The sequence below is a fragment of the Scyliorhinus torazame genome, chromosome 5, assembly GCF_047496885.1.
Source record: "Scyliorhinus torazame isolate Kashiwa2021f chromosome 5, sScyTor2.1, whole genome shotgun sequence".
Lineage (NCBI taxonomy): Eukaryota > Metazoa > Chordata > Chondrichthyes > Carcharhiniformes > Scyliorhinidae > Scyliorhinus > Scyliorhinus torazame.
The window spans coordinates 196033784-196057091 of record NC_092711.1 but is presented as its reverse complement, the minus strand read 5'-3'; the positions used below and the strand labels follow the sequence as shown (position 1 = coordinate 196057091).

The 23308-nt window shown below is 48.7% G+C and overlaps 1 protein-coding gene across 1 annotated transcript in view; it reads left to right on the top strand.

Annotated features, from left to right (window-relative positions):
- Positions 1–9444: 9444 nt before the first annotated feature.
- gabrb4 (gamma-aminobutyric acid type A receptor subunit beta4) overlaps positions 9445–23308 on the top strand; it is a 262963-nt gene continuing 249099 nt past the window's right edge. Inside the window, exons 1-3 of the mRNA XM_072504957.1 lie at positions 9445–9965; positions 11340–11431; positions 12948–13015. Of these exons, the coding sequence (XP_072361058.1) occupies positions 9886–9965; positions 11340–11431; positions 12948–13015 (240 nt within the window). The 5' untranslated portion in view covers positions 9445–9885. The remainder of the gene's footprint in view (positions 9966–11339; positions 11432–12947; positions 13016–23308) is intronic.

Sequence of the window (23308 nt, the reverse complement as noted above, 5' to 3'; positions counted from 1 at the left end):
ATTACCACAGGACGTAATTGATGCTAAAACTTTGAATATATTCAAGAGGCGGCTGGATATAGCACTTGGGGAGAATGGGATGAAAGGCTATGGGGAGAAGGCAGGATTAGGCTATTGAGTTGGATGATCAATCTTGATCGTAATGAATGGCGGAGCAGGCTCGAATGACCAAAAGGCCTCCTCCTGCTCCTATCTTCTATGTATCTATGCACTGTCTGACGGTGTAGTGGAGACAGATTCGCACAGCGAGTGGCTAGGAACCAGGACGCACTGTCTGAGAGTGTGGTGGAGACAGATTCTCACAGCGAGTGTTAGGATCTGGAATACCCTGTCTGAGAGTGTGGTGGAGACAGATTCGCACAGCGAGGGGGTTATGATCTGGAATGCACTGTCTGAGATTGTGGTGGAGGCAGATTCACACAGTGAGTTGTTAGCGTCTGTGATGCACTGTCTGAGAGTGGTGGAGGTACATTCAGACAGCAAGTGGTTTATATCTGGAATGTACTCTCTGAGAGTTTGGTGGATGCAGATTCACACAGTGAGCTGTTAGAGTCTGGAGTGCATTTTCTGAGAGTGTAGTCGAGACAGATTTACACAGCGAGTGGTTAGGATCTGGAATGTACTGTCTAAGAGTGTGCTGGAGACAGATTCACACAGCGAGGGATTAGGATCTGGAATGTACTGTCTGAGAGTGTGGTGGAGACAGATTCACACAGCGAGGGATTAGGATCTGGAATGTACTGTCTGAGAGTGTGCTGGAGACAGATTCACACAGCGAGGGATTAGGATCTGGAATGTACTGTCTGAGAGTGTGGTGGAGACAAGTTCACACAGCGAGGGATTAGGATCTGGAAAGTACTGTCTGAGAGTGTGGTGGAGACAAGTTCACACAGCGAGGGATTGTGATCTGGAATGTACTGTCTGAGAGTGTGGTGGAGACAAGCTCACACAGCGAGGGATTGTGATCTGGAATGTACTGTCTGAGAGTGTGGTTGAGACAAGCTCACACAGCGAGGGATTAGGATCTGGAATGTACTGTCTGAGAGTGTGGTGGAGACAAGTTCACACAGCGAGGGATTGTGATCTGGAATGTACTGTCTGAGAGTGTGGTGGAGACAAGCTCACACAGCGAGGGATTAGTATCTGGAATGTACTGTCTGAGAGTGTGGTGGAGACAAGTTCACACAGCGAGGGATTAGTATCTGGAATGTACTGTCTGAGAGTGTGGTGGAGACAAGTTCACACAGCGGGGGATTAGGATCTGGAAAGTACTGTCTGAGAGTGTGGTGGAGACAAGTTCACACAGCGAGGGATTGTGATCTGGAATGTACTGTCTGAGAGTGTGGTGGAGACAAGCTCACACAGCGAGGGATTGTGATCTGGAATGTACTGTCTGAGAGTGTGGTTGAGACAAGCTCACACAGCGAGGGATTAGGATCTGGAATGTACTGTCTGAGAGTGTGGTGGAGACAAGTTCACACAGCGAGGGATTGTGATCTGGAATGTACTGTCTGAGAGTGTGGTGGAGACAAGCTCACACAGCGAGGGATTAGTATCTGGAATGTACTGTCTGAGAGTGTGGTGGAGACAAGCTCACACAGCGAGGGATTAGTATCTGGAATGTACTGTCTGAGAGTGTGGTGGAGACAAGTTCACACAGCGAGGGATTAGGATCTGGAATGTACTGTCTGAGAGTGTGGTGGAGACAAGCTCACACAGCGAGGGATTGTGATCTGGAACGTACTGTCTGAGAGTGTGGTGGAGACAAGCTCACACAGCGAGGGATTAGTATCTGGAATGTACTGTCTGAGAGTGTGGTGGAGACAAGTTCACACAGCGAGGGATTGTGATCTGGAATGTACTGTCTGAGAGTGTGGTGGAGACAAGCTCACACAGCGAGTGGTTAGTATCTGGAATGTACTGCCTGAGAGTGTGGTGGAGACAGGTTCACACAGTGCACATTTGGAATCTGCATTTACTGTCTCAGTGTGTGGTGGAAGCAGATTCACAGACCGAATGACTCGATGGGCCAAAGGGCCTCTTCTGCACTGCAGTCATCTGTGATTCTGTGATTCACAAACGAGTGGTTATGCTAAGGGCAGCACGGTAGCCTGGTGGTTAGCACAATTGCTTCACAGCTCCAGGGTCCCAGGTTCGATTCCCTGCTGGGTCACTGTCTGTGCGGGGTTTGCACGTTCTCCCCGTGTCTGCGTGGGTTTCCTCCGGGTGCTCCGGTTTCCTCCCACAGTCCAAAGATGTGCAGGTTAGGTGGATTGGCCATGCTAAATTGCCCTTAGTGTCCAAAATTGCCCTTAGCGCTGGGTGAGGTTACTGGGTTATGGGGATTGGGTGGAGGTGTGGACTTGGGTAGGGTGCTCTTTCCAAGAGCTGGTGCAGACTCGATGGGCCGAATGGCCTCCTTCTGCACTGTAAATTCTATGTAATCAGGAACGTGCTGGCTGAGGGTGTCTGAGAGAGTTTTGGCGACAGATTCACACTGTGAGTGGTTAGGATCTAGAACACGGTCTGGAATTGTGGTGGAGACTGATTCACACAATGAGTGGTTAGTATCTAGAAAGCACTGACAGTGTTTGGTGGGAGCAGATTCAAACAACGAGTAGTTGTGACCTGAACCGCCTGCCTGAGAATGTGGTGGTCACACATTCAAACAGCGATTGTTTAGAATCTGGAATAAAGAGTGGCTCAGTAGTACCACCACAGACAGAGCTATCTGGGTCCCAAAGGACATAGCTGCCAGACTGGGACTGCAGCAGGGAACTAACAAGAGGAAAAAATGTACTTGACCTCACCCTCACCAATCTGCCTGCTGCAGATGCATCTGTCCATGGTAGTATCAGTAGAAGTGATCACCGCACAGTCCTCGTGGAGGCAAAGTCCCGTCTTCACATTGAAGATACCCTCCATCGTATAGTGTGGCAGTACCATTGTGCTGAACAGGATAGACTTCGATCAGGTCTAGCTACTCGAGGCTGGGCATCCATGAGGCACTGTGGGCCATTAGCAGCAGAATTGTATTCAACCACAATCTGCAACATTCATGGCCTGGCATATCCCCCACCCTACCATTACCACCATGCCAGGGAATCAGCCCTGGGTCAATGAAGAGTGCAGGAGAGCATGCCAGGGGCAACATCAGGCATACCAAAAAATGGGGTTGTCGAACAGGTGAAGCTACTACACAGGACTACTTGTCTGCCAAACAGCATAAGCAGCAAGTAATAATAATAATCGCTTATTGTCACAAGTAGGCTTCAAAGAAGTTACTGTGAAAAGCCCCTCGTCGCCACATTTTGGTGCCTGTTCGGGGAGGCTGGTATGGGAATTGAACCCGCGCTGCTGGCATTGTTCTGCATTACAAGCCAACTGTTTAGCCCACTGTGCTAAACCAGCCCCTGGCTAAGCAATTCCACAACGAATGCATCAGATCTAAGCTCTGTAGTCCTGCCACATCCAGCCGTGGATGGTGGTGGACAATTAAACAGTTCACTGGAGGAGGAGCTTCCACATATATCTTCATCTTCAATGATGGAGGAGCCCAGCACATATGTGCAAAAGACAAGGCTGAGGCATTCGCAACAATCTTCAGCCAGAAGTGCCGAGTGGATGATCCATCTCGATCTCTTCCGGAGGTCCCCGCCTCATAGTCTTCAGCATGATATCAAGAAATGGCTGAAGACACTGGATACTACAAAGGCTATGGACCCTGACAATATTCCGGCAATAGCACTGAAAGCTTGTGCTCCGGAACTTGCCGCACCCCTAGCCAAGCTGTTCCAGTACAGATACAACACTGGCATCTACCCGACAATATGGAAAATTACCGAGGTGTGTCTTGTACACAAGAAACAGGACAAATCCACCCCCGCCAATTACCACCCTAGCAGTCTGCGCTTGATCATCAGCAAAGTGATGGAAGGAGTCTTCAACAAGTGGCATTTACTCAGCAATAACCTGCTCACAGATGCTCAGTTTGAGTTCTGGCAAAGTCACTTTGTTACTGACCTCATTACAGCCTTGGTTCAAACATGGACAAAGAACTGAATGCCAGAGGTGAGGTGATGCCCTTGACATCAAGGCAGCATTGGCAGCATTTGACCGAGTATGGCATTAAGGAGTCTTAGCTAAACTGGAGCCAATGGGAATCAGGAGGAAAACTCTCCACTGATTGGAGTCAAAACTGCCACACAGGAAGATGGTTCTGATGGTTGGAGGTCAGTCATCTCAGCTCCAAGACATCACTGCAGGAGTTCCTCAGGGTACTGTCCTAGGCCCAACCATCTTCAGCTGCTTTATCAATGACGCCCCTTCCATCATAAGTTCAAAAGTAGGGATGTTTGCGGGTGACTGCACAATATTCAGCACCATTCGCAACTCCTCAGATAATGAAGCAACATGTCCAACTGCAGCAAGGTCTGGACAATATCCAGTCTTGGGCTGTCAAATGGCAAGTTACATTCACACCACACAAGTGCCAGGCAATGACCATCTCCTACAAGGGAGGGTCTAACATCGCCCCTTGACATTCAATGGCATTACCATCGCTGAATCCCCCACAATCAACATCCTGGGGTTACCATTGATCAGAAATTGAACTGGACTAGCCATATTAATACTGTGGCTACCAGGGTAGGTCAAAGGCTAGGAATCCTACGGTGAGTAACTCACCTCCTGACACCACAAAGTCTGTCCACCATCTACAAGGCACAAATCAGGACTGTAATGGAATACTCTCCACTTGCCTGGATGAGTGCAGCTCCAACATTCAAGAAATTCAACACCATCCAGGACAAAGCAGCCTGTTTGATTGTTCACCCTGCCACAAACATTCAAACCCTCCACCGCCAATGAGTAGTGGCAGCCATGTGCATCATCGACAAGATGAATTGCAGTAACTCACCAAGTTTCCTTGGACGACATCTTTCAAACCCACAACCATGAATATCTAGAAGGACAAGTGCAGCATATACCTGGGAACCCCACCATTTGGAGGTTCCCTTTCAGGTCACTTCACCACCCTGACTTAGAAATATACTGTCGTTCCTTAACTGCCGCTGGGTCAAAATCCTGGAACTCCCTCCCTAACAGCACAGTGGGTGTACCTACACCTCAAGGGCTGCAGCGGTTTAAGAAGGTAACTCACCACCATCTTCTGAATGGCAACAAAGGATGGGAAATAAATGCTGGCCTAAACAGCGATGCCCACATCTCATAAATGAATAATTTAAAAAAACACTAACAGAGAAAGCTGGAGGTAGATTCATTCAGTGAGTCATTCGGATCTGAAATGTTCTGTCTGAGAGTGTGGTGGAGTCTGGTTCAGGCAACGAGTGGTTATGACCTGGAACGTACTGTCTGAATGTGTTGTGGAGGCAGTCTGAGACTGTGGTGGCGGCAGATTCACACAGCAAGTCATTAGAGTCTGGAATGTTCTGCCTGAGAGGGTGGTAAAGGCCTATTCATATAGCGAGTGGTTAGGATCTGGAATATACTGTCTGAGTGTGTGGTGGAGACAGATTCACAAAGCGAGTGGGTAGGATCTGGAATGAACTGTCTGACAGTGTGGTGGCAGCAGTTTCTGACGTCGGTGTTTAGCATCTGAATGTACCAGATGATAGAGTCACCTGGACTCAAAATGTTAGCTCTTTTCTCTCCCTACAGATGCTGCCAGACCTGCTGAGGTGTTCCAGCATTTTCACTTTGGGTACCTTCTGAGAGTTTGTTGGAGACAGGTTTGTAGCGTAGAATTATAGAATCCCTAATGCAGAAGTAAGCCATTCAACCCATTGAGTCTACACCAACTGTCTGTAAAGAGCTCCCTACCTCGACCAACTCCCCGGCCTATCCCTATACCCCCACAATCCCACCAAACCTGTGCACATCTGGATACTAAGGGGCACTTTATATCATGGTTAATCCACCTACACGCACATCTTTGGACTGTGGGAGGAAAGAAGAGCACACTGAGTTAACCCAGCAAACATGGGAGAATGGGGCTGGTTTAGCACACTGGGTTAAATAGCTGGCTTTTAAAGCAGACCAAGGCAGGTGAGCAGCCCTGTTCAATTCCCGTACCAGCCTCCCCGAACAGGCACCGGAATTTGGCGACTAGGGGCTTTTTACAATAACTTCATTGAAGCCTACTTGTGACAATAAGCGATTTTCATTTTTACAGGGGCTGTTTAGCACAGGGCTAAATCGCCGGCTTTGAAAGCAGACCAAGGCAGGCCAGCAGCACGGTTCAATTCCCGTAACAGCCTCCCCGAACAGGTGCCGGAATGTGGCGACTAGGGGCTTTTCACAGTAACTTCATTTGAAGCCTACTTGTGACAATAAGAATGTGTAAGCTCCGCACAGACAGTCACCCAAGGCATGAATTGAACCTGAGTCCCTGGCACTGCGAGGCTGTAGTGCTAAACACTGTGCCACTGTGCCACAAGTGGTTAGGATCTGGAATGAACTGTCTGGGAGTGTATTGGAGATAGATTAACATAGCGAGTGGTTAGGACCTGGAATGTTCTGTCTGAGAGTTTAGTGGAGACAGATTGACACAACCTGTGGTAAGGATCTACAATGTCCCATCTGTGACCGTGGTGGAGTTAAATTTACACAAGTGGTTAGGATCTGGAATGCACTGTCTGAAAGTGTGGTGGAGGCAGCTTCATGCAGCGATTGGCTGGAATCTCCAATGTACCGCCTGAGAGTTTGTTGGAGGTAGGTTTGTATCATGGAATTGTAGAATCCCTACAGTGCAGAAAGAGGCCATTCGGTCCATTGAGTCTACACCAACCGTCTGGAAGAGCTCCTTACCTAGACCAACTCCCTCACCCAAGCCCTGTAATCCCACAACCCCATCTAACCTGCACACATCTGGACACTAAGGGACAATTTATTTAATGATTAATCCACCTACCCTGCCCATCTTTGGACTGTGGGAGGAAAACAGAGCACATCATGTTGACCCAACAGACTCGGCAGAACGTGCAAGTTCCACACAGACAGTCACCCAAGTCCACAATTGAACCCTGGTCCCTGGTGCTGTGATGTAACAGTGCTAAACACTGTGTCGCTGTGTCGCAAGTGGCTAGGATCTGGAACAAACTGTCTGAGAGTGTGGTGGAAACTGGTACAGGCAGTGAATGGTTAGGACTTTGAGTGTCTGAGAGTGTGGTGGAGGCAGATTTACACAGCGAGTGGTTAGGTTATAGAATGCACTGTCTGAGAGTGTGGTGGAGTCAGATCTACGCAGCGAGTGATTAGGATCTGGAAAGTACTGTCTGTGAGTCAAGTGGAGCAGATTCACACAGTAATGGTTAGGATCTGGAATATACTGTCTGAGAGTGTGGTGGAGACTGGTTCAGATAGTGAATGGTTAGGATTTTGATGTCTGAGAGTGTGGTGGAGGCAGTTCACACAGCGAGTGGTTAGAATCTGGAATGTACTGCCTGAGTGTTTGGTGGAGACAAGTTCACACATTGAATGGTTAGGGTCTGGAATGGAATGTCAGAGAGTGTGGTGGTGACCGATTCGCACAGCGAGTCTTTAGGATCTGAAATGTTCTGCCTGAGAGTGTGGTGGAGTCAATCAACGAATTCAAAAGAAAATCGGATTATAAACACTCACGTACAGAGGCGCACATACACACACACGCACTCAGAAATACACACACGCACACATGCACACACATGCATGCACACATTGACACACATACACGCACACATACTCACAAATACAATATGAATGCTCAAGCACACACTTGTACATACACACGAACACACATACACAATCATACACACACTCCCACACATGCACACACACATACACAAACATATACATACACACACACACTCACAAACATACTGATACACACACATACGAATGCACACGCACATATGTACACAGATAAACACACACATATGCACACACACATAAAAAAACATTCAGCTGCATACACATACATAGACACAAACTACACACATACTCACACACACACTCACACAAAAACACAAACATACTTGTACACAGAATCACATGTATACTCACACATACTCACACTCAAATACACACATATACATACACACATATGAACACATGCACACATACACACATATACATATACACACACTCTCACAGACACACACACATATACGCACTCACGCACACATACTCACACACACATGCACACAGTCACACACACACAAACATGCACACACATACATACACACACACACAGGTCAAGATTGCTGCTTTCCAGTCTGTAATAGTTTTCACTGTGGACGCATTCAGGTCCTGCAGTTTCAGAAATACAGCAGCTTTTCTGGAGAAAACACAAGAGAGAGCAGGTCCTTTCCCTCAGTGCCCAGGGGCCCGACTCTGCTTTCCTTAGGTCTCTGGAAATCATCCCACTCAGGCAGGATCCAATCACCACCTGTTATGAGGCAGAATACAGCCTTTCAGCCAATTCCTTGGCCACCAGCCAACCAATCAAACAGAGCCCCACCCCATCTCCTGGGTGCCACAAAGTCTGAGTTTTGTGCCTGAAAACTAGCACCATAGAATATATTGCAATTTTTTGAATTCCTCATTCTCTCTTGACTTAAAGATACATGTCCATTTAGCATCCATGAATCAAAAATTAAAATGGCAAAAAATAAAGCGGAAATAAGTGAATCATCAGGAAGGGCACTGACAATACTAACACACTCACACATGCACACGTACACACATACATGGATATACATATGCACACACACACTCATACATGCACGCACACATGCACACACACACACATAGTCTCACACACATAAACACATACATACAAATATACGCACACATACTCACACACACATGCACACACACAAATAGTCTCATTCACACACATAGACACACATATATACACACACAGACACACATGCACACACACAGTCACACACATAGTCACACAGACACATACATACACAAACACATACACACGCACACACAAATAGTCACAGACACACACACATACACACCTCCCCAGGTATGGGGTAACATTACTGCAGTTCAGACAAACAGTAATATCCCGTAAATCTTTTGAAGAAATTAAATGAAATGAAAAATGAAATGAAAGTCATTTGCCTTTAATTGTATCTGCTCTGTATGCAGGAGTGAATTTGGTCATATTGGTTCTTTCTGAGTAATGTCCGTATGGAGTTACTGGGCACACACTGTGTCTTTCAAACAGGCAACTCTGGATGATGTACACTTGGGGGTCCACCGTGTTGTGTCATTAAACCTCCTGATCACAATCGTGCGCTGCCTTTAGCCTTTAATCCATCTGCTCCTCTCATTCAGGATCTTGCCTGGGATTTGAGGAAAGATAGGGTTAAGAGGCATTTCTGACGTCAGGAGGATTATTTGACAAATGTCCTTTCTGTGAGGGTGGGGGGTGGGGAGGGGGAGAGGACTCTCCCCATCCAGCAGCTACAACCCTTCATCAGCATCACCCCCCTCCCCCCAGAGAGCAGCTGAGAGAGGGCTAACTGCTTTGACGGGGAGGGGGCAAAGTAGGGGCAAGAGAAGGAAGCCCAGATAGGAGCTGATCTGGAAGAGTGCTGCTGCACCTCAGTCTGGAAAACACTGCAGCGACTCAACTTGCAACGCACCGGCTGCGTGCTGATCTGGGCCAGGGAGCCACTCATTCCTGTGTGGATCCAATGTGGTTGGGGAGGTGATGGATGGGGCACGGACAGTATCTCTGTTGACCTGAAACCAGAGGCTTGGTTTCGGATTGAAGAGGCAGTGTGTGTGTGTGAAGTGTGTGTGTGTAAAGCGCTGCCTCCTGGCTGGAGGGAGCTCCCCCTGTAAATACTCAACCTGCATCGGAAAATGTGGAGGTTTCAAGAGGAGCGGATGTCTGGTCTTTGCTCATTTCTCACAGGTCTGTGTGTCATGTGCTGGCTTCAAAGGTACGGATCATTCTGCTTACATTTACTATCAAAGGTCGCTTCTCTGTCTAAACGTTTGCGTGGCAATGTATTCACTGTTTCTCCAAAACACACCCTGCCAGTTCCAGCCAGTGGCACGTTTCAATTCTCTCTCTCAGAACCTTCCACCTCCACTCTGAATCGTCCTTTCAGTCAATCGCACCTCTGTCCGGGGTGTGCAATGGAAATATCCCTCATCAACCTGCCCATTCTACATGTAGCAATCAATGTGCGTTTGAAATATTCACTCTTCATTCTTCACTCCTGGGGCTGCGGAGATACACTGGGAAAGGAAGACATAGACAGATATTAACTGTCCGTGTGTGTCGGTACTGCTTCCTAACTGAAGTAGGTCTGAATCATTACATACTGTTTACACCATTCATAGATCTATTAGTACGCTGTCAGGTACTTGGGCAGACTGGAGCCTTTGCTCAATGCTGCTGTGGCTGGTTTTGTGTGTGTGTGTGTGTGTGTGGCTATCTCCAGGTGTGTTTCTTTGACCCTATTCAATGTGGCTAGCACAGGGGTTGATTATTGAAATTCGATTCCTGGTGCTTGTTTATGTCTAAAATGGAGCCCATAAAGCACATACAAATTGTGGGGCAATCATGACGGGTGCCATTTTACTAAGGGTCAAACTAGAGCCATCCTCAGAGACTCCATCAGCAAGTGGAGTTTGTACATTTTCCCCGTGTCTGTATGGGTTTTCTCCGGTTGCTCCAGTTTCCTCCCACAGTCCAAAGATGTGCAGGTTAGATGGACTGGCCATGCTAAATTGCCCCTAGTGCCCAAAGGTTAGGTGGGGTTACGGGGATAGGGCAGGGTGCCCTAGGTGCGGTGCTCTTTCAGAGGACCATTGCAGACTCGATAGGTCGAATGGCCTCCTTCTGCACGGTTGGGATTCTGTGATTCAATGAATCTGTCCACTGGAATCTGCCCACTGGAATCTGTCCACTGGAATCTGCCCACTGGAATCTGTCCGCTGGAATCTGTCCACTGGAATCTGTCCACTGGAATCTGCCCACTGGACTCTGTCCACTGGAATCTGGCCACTCGAATTCTGGAAATCAGAAACTCTCTTTCCAAAGAAGGCTGGGGTCAATAGAAAATTTGAAACTGAAATAGCTAGATTTTTGTTCAGTAAAGGTTATTAAAGCTTATGACATACAACCCTGCATGGGATCCTACCACTGCACCCCCTACATCATATTGAGGTCCGAGGCCCAAAATCCCCAGGCTCCTTGGACCTCCCCAATCACGGGCTGAGAGATTCTGCAGATGAGGTGCCCAAAATATGGGCACTGCCAAAATTTTAGGCCACAGACTGATGCCTACTTTTGCTTCTACCCTCAGTGTCAACGGAATCGGTAACATTTCCCTCGTGAAAAGAACAGTGGACAGATTGCTCAGAGGGTATGACATCCGTCTCAGACCTGACTTTGGAGGTATTTTTAATCTTTCTCATCACTGAACTTTACCGATTGCTATATTGCAGTAATGGCTTATTCTCAGGGATCTAATGTTGTGTTTAATATTCTGGGGATATGAAATAGTCTTCTGTTTGGGAGCATATGGAAGATTAGGGGTGATGCAAGTGGGCTGTTTAAGATAGTTAAATAAGTTATTTCTTCTGGTCAGGGAGTTCAAAAGAGGAAGAAATTCTTTACACCAGGGGGAGTGGAAATCAGAAACTCTCTTTCCAAAGAAGCTGCTGAGGCTGGCGTCAATAGAAAATTCGAAACTGAGATTGCTAGATTTTTGTTCAGTAAAGGTTATTAAACCTTATGGAACCAAGGTGGGTAGATGGAATTAAATTGCAGCCCAGCCATTATCTAATTGAATGATGGAACAGGCTTCAAGAGGATGAGTGGCTTCCTACTGCTTTCATGTTCCTATCTAATATTATGCTTCTACCTATGTCGCCAGAAACCCTGGGTGGAATTCTCCATTCCTGAGGCTAAGTGCCGGCGCGAACGGAGAATCCATGGGAGGCACAAACCCCTCACCGATTCCGGTACCGTTGAGGGGCTAACACCGCCGGCGTGTGGAACACCCGTGGATCGTGCAGAAAATGGCCAAAGAATTGTCGGGTCCCGGGCAGGGCTGACGGCCTGCACCAGTTGCGCCGGAAAACACGGCACCGGCCGTGCTGGAATCCGAACCCGCCAAACCCGACCCCACAGCCCAAACCCTATCCACACCCCATCAGTTCCCCCAGCCCTTGCAAACGCCCCCCGGCTAGCGGCATGGTCCCGTATGAGTGTGGTGGCGCCGGACACTGTCCGCAGGTGGCACGCTGGGTTCCTGACCGCTGGGACCAAACGTGGCCCGTGCCGTCGGGAACTCCACCCATCAGGGGCGGAGTATCGCAGGCCGATAACGCGCAATGGCATTGCAATTGCGCGTGGCATGCGTCCTGGCGGTTTAGAGGGGCGGACCATCATGGGCCGGCTTCAAGCTGGTGCCTGCCCCGATTCCAGCATTGGAAGCCATTCTACGCCCAACCTCGATTTCGGCATCGGGCTACGGAGAATCCAGCCCCTTGTTTCTTCGATGTTATGTAGTGGTTTCTCTCCTGTATTCTGTTTGTCTTATTTTTAAGGCTGCAGGTATAATTCTGTATCTATCACGTTTTTTGGTTGGGTTTCCGAAAGTTTTACTTCATTACAATTGTTCTCTTCTTTGAGAACTGATATGGGTACAATCTCATGATTGGGACAGTTTAAAGCAGGTGCCCATCCTTAAACTATTTAAAGAATGGGCCAATCAATTACTGAACAGGTAAACCACAAACCGAGGGCACGGCTCTGGGGCCCCACACTCGAATCCCACACAATAGATGGTTTCAATTGAAAATTGTCCTGGGGCAGGCATATGTGAGCTGACGGTTTTTGAAGGAGGGATTCCAATAGAGAAATCTGAGCTGAATTAAACAGTCTTCATATTCTCTTTTTCCCCCAGGGTCGCCCGTTACAGTGGGGATGAGTATTCATATAGCCAGCATAGACATGATCTCAGAAGTTAACATGGTGAGTTCAAGCAAAATGTTGGTTTACATTATCGTGATTAAAATGTTGGTTTACATTGGATGCAGAGAGGACCAGATTACGACCGTTCAGTATATGAAGGTGAAATGGCACGATTGGAACTTGGTTGGTAGATGTATTGGCACTCGAGACTGGAGTACTGAGTAAGCCATCTGCAAATGAAGATGAGCAAACTACTTTGTTTCTTACTTCTCTCTTCAATCGGGAAAGCTGAGCAGTGCAATGCTGCACTACCAGCCGGTTTGTCTTTCTGACGAGACGTTTAATCAAGGCCCCTTCTGTCCTCGCAGGTGGAGATTTAAGACCCTCAGCATTACTGGAAGAAGAACAAGGGGGTTTCTTCCTGTATCTCCTTGTGTCCTAGTCAATACTGATCCTGCACCCAAAATCACCAAAGCAGATATTCTAGTTATTATCTCATTGCTGTTACAGGGAGGTTGCTGTGTGCAAATTGATAGTTGTGCTTCCTACATTAAAAAGTAGCTACACTTTGAAGTGCTTCAGGACATCTTAAGGTTGTGAAATGTACGATATAAATGCAAGCTCTTATTATTTTTAATAATGAATTTGAAATTTATTTATCAGACATGTTCTATCTTTTGCAGCCCAGAATGGATCAGTTTTGTCACATTGTGCATTTTTATTGTGCCTGTAATTTTGGGTTGGGAAGTTGTCGTGCAATTTAATCCAGAACTGGATGTGAAGCAGGAATTAGTACAATTTAAGTATCAGCATATCGAAATTAAGCTCCAGAAAATGTGTTGAGTGAGCCTGGAGCTGGATCAAACCAGAATTTATCATGGGCCCATCTAAAACCAATCTTACAGAATACTTGGTTGAATGACTCCTGTATCATAAGCAATGTATCAAATGCTGCACCAAAGACACTGGAGGATTTGGTGTATTATAATTGTGACCAGATATAGAAAAGTGACATTGACAATATATGCAGAGAGAATTCATTAGAGACAGAGTAGGATCCACTTTTACAAGAAACACTAATACTGAATGGAAGGTTTGGGGAAGGAAGGCTGGTGTAATTCAAATGCAATTAGACAAGAGGTAGGGGCTTTGGAGGACCAATTTTCCAATTGTTGATTTTCATTCAGCGTCAGGTTCTGTTAATGACTTAGATTTTGTTTAATTTCAAATGTTCAACAGCCGATCTAATGCAGGATTTGAGAGAATGAGGGCCAAATGAAAACTTAATTCATAGAATTGTACTCAGGATTCGGTACAAGAAAGACTACGTGACGGATTCTCCGTCGGTGGGACCTCCGCTTCGCCAGCAGCGCACTCACGCCGGCAGATCTCCCGACACCGTGGGGGTGCCCACAATGGGAAACCCCATTGGCCGGCTGACGGGATGTAGGATCCTGCTGCCAGTGCGGGTAGGGGGGGGAGGGGGGGGCACCAGAAAGTGGGTGCGGCTGGACGGAGAATCCCGCCTTACATTTTTATTCAACTCAAAGTCTTTATCAGAGAGTTTATTCCCAGGCCCAGTGTAACTTCAGTACTAACGAGTAAACTGGTGGATCTAGTTGATCAGGAAAACCAAGAGGAATCCAGAAAGTTCAGAGGGAAGTGAAAAAGCACACTTGGAAACAAAGAAGAACTATGAGAAAAGCCTAGTAGTGAACGAAAAGGAGAATCCAAAGTCTTCTATAAGTATACAAATAGTAAAAGGGTGGTAAAAGGAGGAATAGGGCCAATTAGGGCCCCAAAAATGAATGTACACATGGAGGCTGGAGGCATGGCTGAGGTATGAAATGAATACTTTCCATCTGTCTTTACCAAGGAAATAGATCTACCCAGGACATGGAGGCAGATGAGGAAACTGCCCTGAGAAATTGATAAGGAGGAAGCGTTCAATAGACTGAAAGTTGACAAGGCACTGGGACCAGATGAGATACATCAAAGGATACTGTTTAATATCAGTGGTAGGCAAGTTTCGAGAAACAATTATTCAGGATAGAATTAGTAATCATACAGAAAAATGTAAGTTGGTTACAAGGAGTCAACAGGATTTCTAATGGGGAAATCATGTTTAACTAATGTGCTGGAGTTTCTTGAGGAGGTAAAATAAAGGGTCTTTATGGGTATTGCTGCTGATGTGATCTAATTGAACTTTCAGAAGGCATTTGATACAGTGCCACACAAAAGACTTATGAGAAAAGTTACAGCTCATGGAATAAAAGGGACAGTAACTACATGGAGAAAAAACAGGCTGAATAATAGGAAGCAGAGGGTAATCATCAGTGGATATTTTTCAGGCTGGAGGAAGGTTTGGAGTGGTTTTCCCTAGGGGTTGGTATTAGGACCATTGTTTATCTTGATTATATATTAATGATCTAGATCCTGGCGTGCAGGAGACAGTTTAAAAGTTTGTGGATGACACAAAACCTGGGAAGTATTGTGAACTGTGAAGAGGATAATGCAGAACTTCAAAAGGATGTGGACAAGTTGGTGGAGTGGGCAGATAGGAAGTTCAATGTGGAGAAGTATGAGGTGACACATTTTGGTAGGAAGTGCATGAAGAGACAATATAAAATAAGGGGTAAAGTCTTAAAGATATGCAGGCGCTAGGTGTTTATATGCGCAGATCATTGAAAGTGACAGAACACGTGGAGAGCAGTTAATTTAGTATTCTGGGCTTTATTATTAGAGACTTAGAGCACAAGAGCAAGCAGGTTATGCTAAACTAGACACTAGTTAGACCTCAGCTGTAATATTGAGTACAGTTCTGGACAGCACGTAATAGGAAGGACGTGAACGCATTGGAGAGAGGGCAGAAAAGGTTTACAAGAATGGTTCCAGTGAGGAAAAACTTCAGTTATGAGGATAGATTGGAGAGATTAGGACTGTTCATCTTGGAGAGAAGCCAGCTAAGAGGAGATTTGATAGAGATGTTCAAAATCATGAGGGGGCTGGACAAAGTAGATAGGGAAAAACTCTTCCCGATCATGAAAGAATTGCGAACGACAGGGCACAGTTTAAAGTGATTCACAAAAGAAGTGTGGTAGTATGCATTAGGGGTCATGTGGGACTGTGAAGCCGTGATGCCATTGGCTGACAGATCCCGGGTCCTGGTTGGCTGTTGACCTCTAGCTCCGCCCTGAAGGCGGAGTATAAGAACCTGGAGTTCTCCCCCGCAGGCCAGTCAGCTACTGAACTGCGGGGAACTAAGTCACGCTTAATAAAGCCTCATCGACTTCATCTCTATTTGTCTCTCGTGAGTCTTTGTGCGCTACAATTTATTAAGTGTGCTTAAAAGAACTATGGAGCTCAGGATCATCCCGGAATGCCTGAGGATCAGCCCCAACGCAGTGAACTCAGCAGCAGTTTTCAAACACTGGCAGACTTGTTTCGAGGCCTACCTCAGAACGGCCCCCGGCCGGGTCACAGAAGACCAGAAACTACAGGTCCTGCACTCGAGGGTAGGCCCGGAAATTTTCCCTCTCATCGAAGACGCAGAGGATTACCAGACGGCGTTCGCAGCACTAAAAAGCATCTATGTTCGCCCAGTGAACCAGATCTACGCACGCTACCAACTCGCAACGAAACGGTAAAGTCCCGGAGAATCGATAGATGATTTCTACGCCGCGCTACTAATTTTGGGACGGGCCTGCAGCTGCCCGCCGGTAAACGCGATAGAACACACGGACATGTTGATGCGTGATGCTTTTGTGGCTGGTATGAACTCTTCCCAAATCCGCCAAAGACTTTTAGAAAAAGAGTCGCTAGGACTCTCAGAGGCACGGGCCCTTGCAGCCTCACTAGATGTGGCCGCGCGAAATGCCCGCGCCTACGGCCCCGACCGGGCGGCAGCCCCTTGGGCTCCGTGGACCCCCATCGCAACAACCCTCCCCCCCACCCCACAGGCTTGCGCGGTTCAGACGCCAAGTCGTCCCGGGGGAGCCCGCTGCTATTTCTGCGGCCAGGCGAAACACCCCCGGCAGCGCTGCCCGGCCCGCGCAGCGACTTGTAAGAGCTGCGGAAAAAAGGGCCATTTTGCGGCTGTGTGCCGGTCCCGGGAGGTCGCCGCGGTCCCCGGCGAACAAGGATTCCTGCGCGCTTCTAACGCTCCCCAACCCCCCCAGCGCTCCATGTACGACCCGCAGGCGCAACCAGTTTGGGTCCCGGCCACCGCTGTCCAGCGCCCCATGTACGACCCGCAGGCGCAACCAGTTTGGGTCCCGACTACCGCTGTCCCCGGAGAACAAGGCGATCTGCGCGTTTCTGACGCTCCCCAACCCCCCCAGCGCCCCATGTGCGACCCGCAGGCGCCGCCATTTTGGGTCCCGGCCACCACGAGGATAGGAGGGGCGCCGCAATCTTGGGATCCCCCAGACCTGTGCGACGCATGGGGACGGCCATTTTGTCCACCGCCGCCGCCATCTTGTGAGCCCCCAGCCATGTGCGATGCAAGGGGGCGGCCATTTTGTTCACCCCCGCCGCCATCTTGGACGGCAACAACGGACCCCAGTGTCGACGGCTCCACGGGGTTCGAGGAAGAAGCTCAAACACTACGATCACGTCTGGCCTCAATAACGCTGGACCAAGCACAGCCCCGGACGCTCCAGACGACGACAACAACGGTGCTGATAAACGGGCACGAGACACCATGCCTGGTCGACTCCGGGTGCACGGAAAGCTTCATCTACCCCGACACGGTAAGACGCTGTTTTTTGACCATCCGTCCCAGTGCGCAAAAGATTTCCCTAGCTGCAGGATCCCACTCCGTACAGATTAAAGGCTTCTGCATAGTGACCCTAACGGTGCAAGGGAGGGAGTTTAAAAACTACAGGCTCTACGTCCTTCCCCAACTCTGCGCGCCCACATTACTGGGATTAGATTTCCAGTGCAACCTGCAGAGCCTAACGTTTCAATTCGGCGGCCCAATACCCCCACTCACTATCTGCGGCCTCGCAACCCTCAAGGTTGAGCCCCCATCCTTGTTTGCAAACCTCACCCCGGATTGCAAACCCGTCGCCACTAGGAGCAAACGGTACAGCGCCCAGGACCGGACATTCATTCGGTCCGAAGTCCAGCGGCTACTGAAGGAAGGCATAATCCAGGCCAGCAACAGTCCCTGGAGAGCACAGGTGGTAGTAGTCAAGACAGGGGAGAAGCAAAGGATGGTCATAGACTATTGCCAGACCATCAACAGGTACACACAACTAGATGCGTACCCTCTCCCCCGCATATCCGACATGGTCAATCGGATTGCCCAATATAAGGTCTTCTCCACCGTGGACCTCAAGTCCGCCTACCATCAGCTCCCTATCCGCCCAAGTGACCGCAAGTACACAGCCTTCGAGGCAGACAGGCGATTATACCACTTCCTAAGGGTCCCATTTGGCGTCACAAACGGGGTCTCGGTCTTCCAACGAGAGATGGACCGAATGGTTGATCAACACGGGTTGCAGGCCACGTTCCCGTACCTCGACAACGTGACCATCTGCGGCCACGATCAGCAGGACCACGACGCCAACATCCAAAAATTCCTCCAGACCGCTAAAGCATTGAACCTCACATATAACGAGGACAAGTGCGTGTTTAGCACAAACCGGCTAGCCATCTTGGGATATGTAGTGTGCAATGGGATAATAGGCCCCGACCCCGAACGCATGCGCCCCCTCATGGAATTTCCCCTCCCGCACTGCTCAAAAGCCCTAAAACGCTGCCTGGGGTTTTTTTCATATTACGCCCAGTGGGTCCCCCAGTACGCAGACAAGGCCCGCCCCCTAATACATACCACGACCTTCCCCTGTCGACAGAGGCTTGCCAGGCCTTCAGCCGCATCAAAGCGGATATCGCAAAGGCCACGATGCGCGCCATCGACGAGTCCCTCCCATTCCAGGTCGAGAGCGACGCCTCCGATGTAGCTCTAGCGGCCACCAAGCGGGCAGACCCGTGGCCTTTTTCTCCCGAACCCTCCACGCTTCAGAAATCCGCCACTCCTCAGTGGAAAAGAAAGCCCAAGCCATAGTGGAAGCTGTGCGACATTGGAGGCATTACCTGGCCGGCAGGAGATTCACTCTCCTCATGGACCAACGGTCGGTAGCCTTCATGTTCGATAATGCACAGCGGGGCAAAATTAAGAACGGCAAGATCTTAAGGTGGAGGATCGAGCTCTCCACCTTCAACTATGAGATCCTGTACCGTCCCGGAAAGCTGAACGAGCCGTCCGACGCCCTATCCCGCGGCACATGTGCCAACGCACAAATTGACCGCCTCCAAACCCTCCACGAGGACCTCTGCCACCCGGGGGTCACTCGGTTCTACCACTTTATAAAGTCCCGCAACCTCCCCTGCTCTGTGGAGGAGGTCCGTACAGTCACAAGGAACTGCCACATCTGCGCAGAGTGCAAACCGCACTTTTTCAGGCCGGATGGTGCGCCTGGTCAATGCTTCCCGTCCCTTTGAACGCCTTGGTCTGGATTTCAAAGGGCCCCTCCCCTCCACCGACCGCAACATATACTTCCTGAACGCGGTGGACGAGTACTCCCGTTTCCCCTTCGCCATCCCCTGCCCTGACATGACAGCGGCCACAGTCATTAAAGCCCTTCACACCATATTCACACTGTTCGGTTGCCCCGCATACGTCCACAGCGACAGGGGGTCCTCCTTTATGAGTGACGAGCTGCGCCAGTTCCTGCTCAGCAACGGTATAGCCTCGAGCAGGACGACCAGCTACAACCCCCGGGGGAACGGGCAAGTAGAGAGGGAGAACGACACGGTCTGGAAGACCGTCCTACTGGCCCTACGGTCCAGGGACCTCCCAGTTTCACGGTGGCAGGAGGTCCTCCCGGACGCTCTCCACTCCATCCGGTCGCTACTGTGTACTAGCACTAACCAAACGCCTCATGAGCGCCTCCTTGTCTTCCCCAGGAAGTCCTCCTCTGGAACGTCACTGCCGACCTGGTTGGCGGTCCCAGGACCCATCCTGCTCCGAAAACATGTGCGGGCGCACAAGTCGGACCCGTTGGTCGAGAGGGTTCACCTCCTCCACGCGAACCCGCAGTACGCTTACGTGGAGTACCCCGACGGCCGGCAGGACACGGTCTCCCTGCGAGATCTGGCGCCCGCCGGCAACACACACACCCCCCCAACATCAATCACCCCCTCCCTGCCACCGGCGCACCCCGCGAGCGCCCCCTTCCCGGGGGGATCGGTCCTCCTCCCAGGTCCGACCAGAAGTGAAGCGGAAGCAGAAACCGTAAGGCTCCCGGAGATGACAACACGGGAACAAGCACCACCACCGGGGCCGAGGCGATCGACGAGGACGACCAGACCGCCCGACCGACTTGTGGCATCAATGTAACATTACTATATTGTGGACTGTAATGAGAACGTTTTTCCTTTTCCCCCTTTTACTGTAAATAGTTCAAAACACAAAAAAAAACCTCTGTACATGCAAAGGTTTTCCTCCCAGGACCAGCCTTGTAAACCCTTACCACCATACGAAGCACCACCCCGCCGGGTTCATTTTTAACAAGGGGTGAATGTGGTAGTATGCATTAGGGGTCATGTGGGACTGTGAAGCCGTGATGTCATTGGCTGACAGATCCCGGGTCCTGGTTGGCTGTTGACCTCTAGCTCCGCCCTGAAGGCGGAGTATAAGAACCAGGAGTTCTCCCCCGCAGGCCAGTCTGCTACTGAACTGCGGGGAACTAAGTCACGCTTAATAAAGCCTCATCGACTTCATCTCTATTCGTCTCTCGTGAGTCTTTGTGCGCTACAAGAAGCAAATGTGATATATGGGGAAAACATTTTCATATAGCGAGTGGTTTGAGTCTTAAATGCACTGCCTGGGAGTGTGATGGAGGCAGATTCAATCGAAGCATTCAAGAGGATATTGGATAATTGCTTGAATTGTGAGGCGGTACAGGGAAAAGGCAGAGCAACGACACTCAGCTGTGATGCTCATTTGGAGAGCTAGTGCAAATATGATGCATCAAATGGCCTTCAGTGATGCTACAATTCTGTGAACTAAAGATTTACGTTTTTAAAAAAGTATAGGAACTATTCTGGGATTGAGTGGATGCCCTGAGAACTTGTATAATGGACTGGGTGGTGAGTTTATTGAAGTGTGGGAATAGAGGAAAACAAAGTTATAGAAGTAACAATAAGTGGTCATGATGATGGATAAAATGGAGGGTTAACAGAATGAGAATCTATTGCATTCACTTCTGTAGTAAGAATCAAAACCAAGATACAATTTGATTGTGACCATTTAAAAAATAAATCTCCAAAATGAATATCAATGGGGTAGCATTTATTGCCCATCCCTAATGGTGGTGATGAGCTGCCTTCTTGAACAGCTGCAGTCCATGAGGTGTAGGGAAGGTAATTAGGGAGGGAATTCCAGGTTTTTGACCCAGTGACAGTGATATATTTCCAAGTCAGGATGGCGAGTGACTTGAAGGAGAAACTCCAGATGGTGAGATTCCATGTATCTGTTGCTCTTGTCCTTCCAGACGGTGGTGGTCATGGGTTTGGAAGATGCTGCTGAAGGAACCATGGTGAGTTCCTGTGGTGCAACATGTAGATGGTGCAGGTCTTGTAGACAGATTGTAGACAGGCTTTGGGGAGTTCAGGAGGTGAGTTACTCTCCACAGGATTCCTCGCCTCTGATCTGCTCTTGGAGCCACAGTATTTATATGGCTAGTCCAATTATGTTTTTGGTCAATGGTAACCCACAGGATATTGTTAGTAACTCAGCGATGGTAATGAAATTGAATTGCAAGTGTCAATTAGATTCTCTCTAGTTGGAGATGATCATTGGCTGACACTTGTGTGACGCGAATGTTTCTTTGCCACTTATCAACCCAAGCCTGGATATTGTACAGGTCTTGCAGTGTTTGGACATAGAACATAGAACATTACAGCGCAGTACAGGCCCTTCAGCCCTCGATGTTGCACTGACCTGTGAAACCACTCTAAAGCCCATTTACACTATTCCCTTATCGTCCATATGTCTGTCCAATGACCATTTGAATGCCCTTAGTGTTGGCGAGTCCACTACTGTTGCAGGCAGGGCATTCCACGCCCGTACTACTCTCTGAGTAAAGAACCTACCTCTGACACCTGTCCTATATCTATCTCCCCTCAATTTAAAGGTATGTCCCCTCGTACTAGACATCAGCATCCGAGGAAAAAGGCTCTCACTGTCCACCCTATCCAATCCTCTGATCATCTTGTATGTCTCAATTAAGTCACCTCTTAACCTTCTTCTCTCTAATGAAAACAGCCTCAAGTCCTTCAGCCTTTCCTCATAAGATCTTCCCTCCATACCAGGCAACATTCTGGTAAATCTCCTCTGCACCCTTTCCAATGCTTCCACATCCTTCCTATAATGCGGCGACCAGAATTGCACGCAATACTCCAAATGCGGCCGCACCAGAGTGTTGCATAGCTGCAACATGACCTCATGGCTCCTAAACTCAATCCCTCTACCAATAAAAGCTAACACACCGTACGCCTTCTTAACAACCCTCTCAACCTGGGTGGCAACTTTCAGGGATCTATGTACATGGACACCGAGATCTCTCTGCTCATCCACACTGCCAAGGATCTTACCATTAGCCCAGTACTCAGTTTTCCTGTTATTCCTTCCAAAATGAATCACCTCACGCTTTTCTGCATTAAACTCCATTTGCCACCTCTCAGCCCAGCGCTGCAGCTTATCTATGTCCCTCTGTAACTTGTAACATCCTTCCGCACTGTCCACATCGCCACCAACTTTAGTGTCATCTGCAAATTTACTCACCCATCCTTCTACGCCCTCCTCCAGGTCATTTATAAAAATGACAAACAGCATTGGCCCCAAAACAGATCCTTGTGGTACACCACTAGTAACTGGACTCCAGTCTGAACATTTCCCATCAACCACCACCCTTTGTTTTCTTCCAGCTAGCCAATTTCTGATCCAAACTGCTAAATCACCCTGAATCCCATGCCTCCGTATTTTCTGCAGTAGCCTACCATGGGGAACCTTATCAAACGCTTTACTGAAATCCATATACACCACATCAACTGCTTTACCCTCATCCACCTGTTTGGTCACCTTCTCAAAGAACTCTATAAGGTTTGTGGGCTGTTTAGTTATCTGAGGAGACTCACATGGCGCTGAACATTGTGCAGTCATCAACGAACATCTCCACTTCGGATCTTATGATGGAAGGAAGGTAATTGAAGAAGTAGCTGAAGATGTCTCCACAAGGACTGTGCAGTGGTCAGTCCCATTAATACTGTCATGGAGAGATGCAT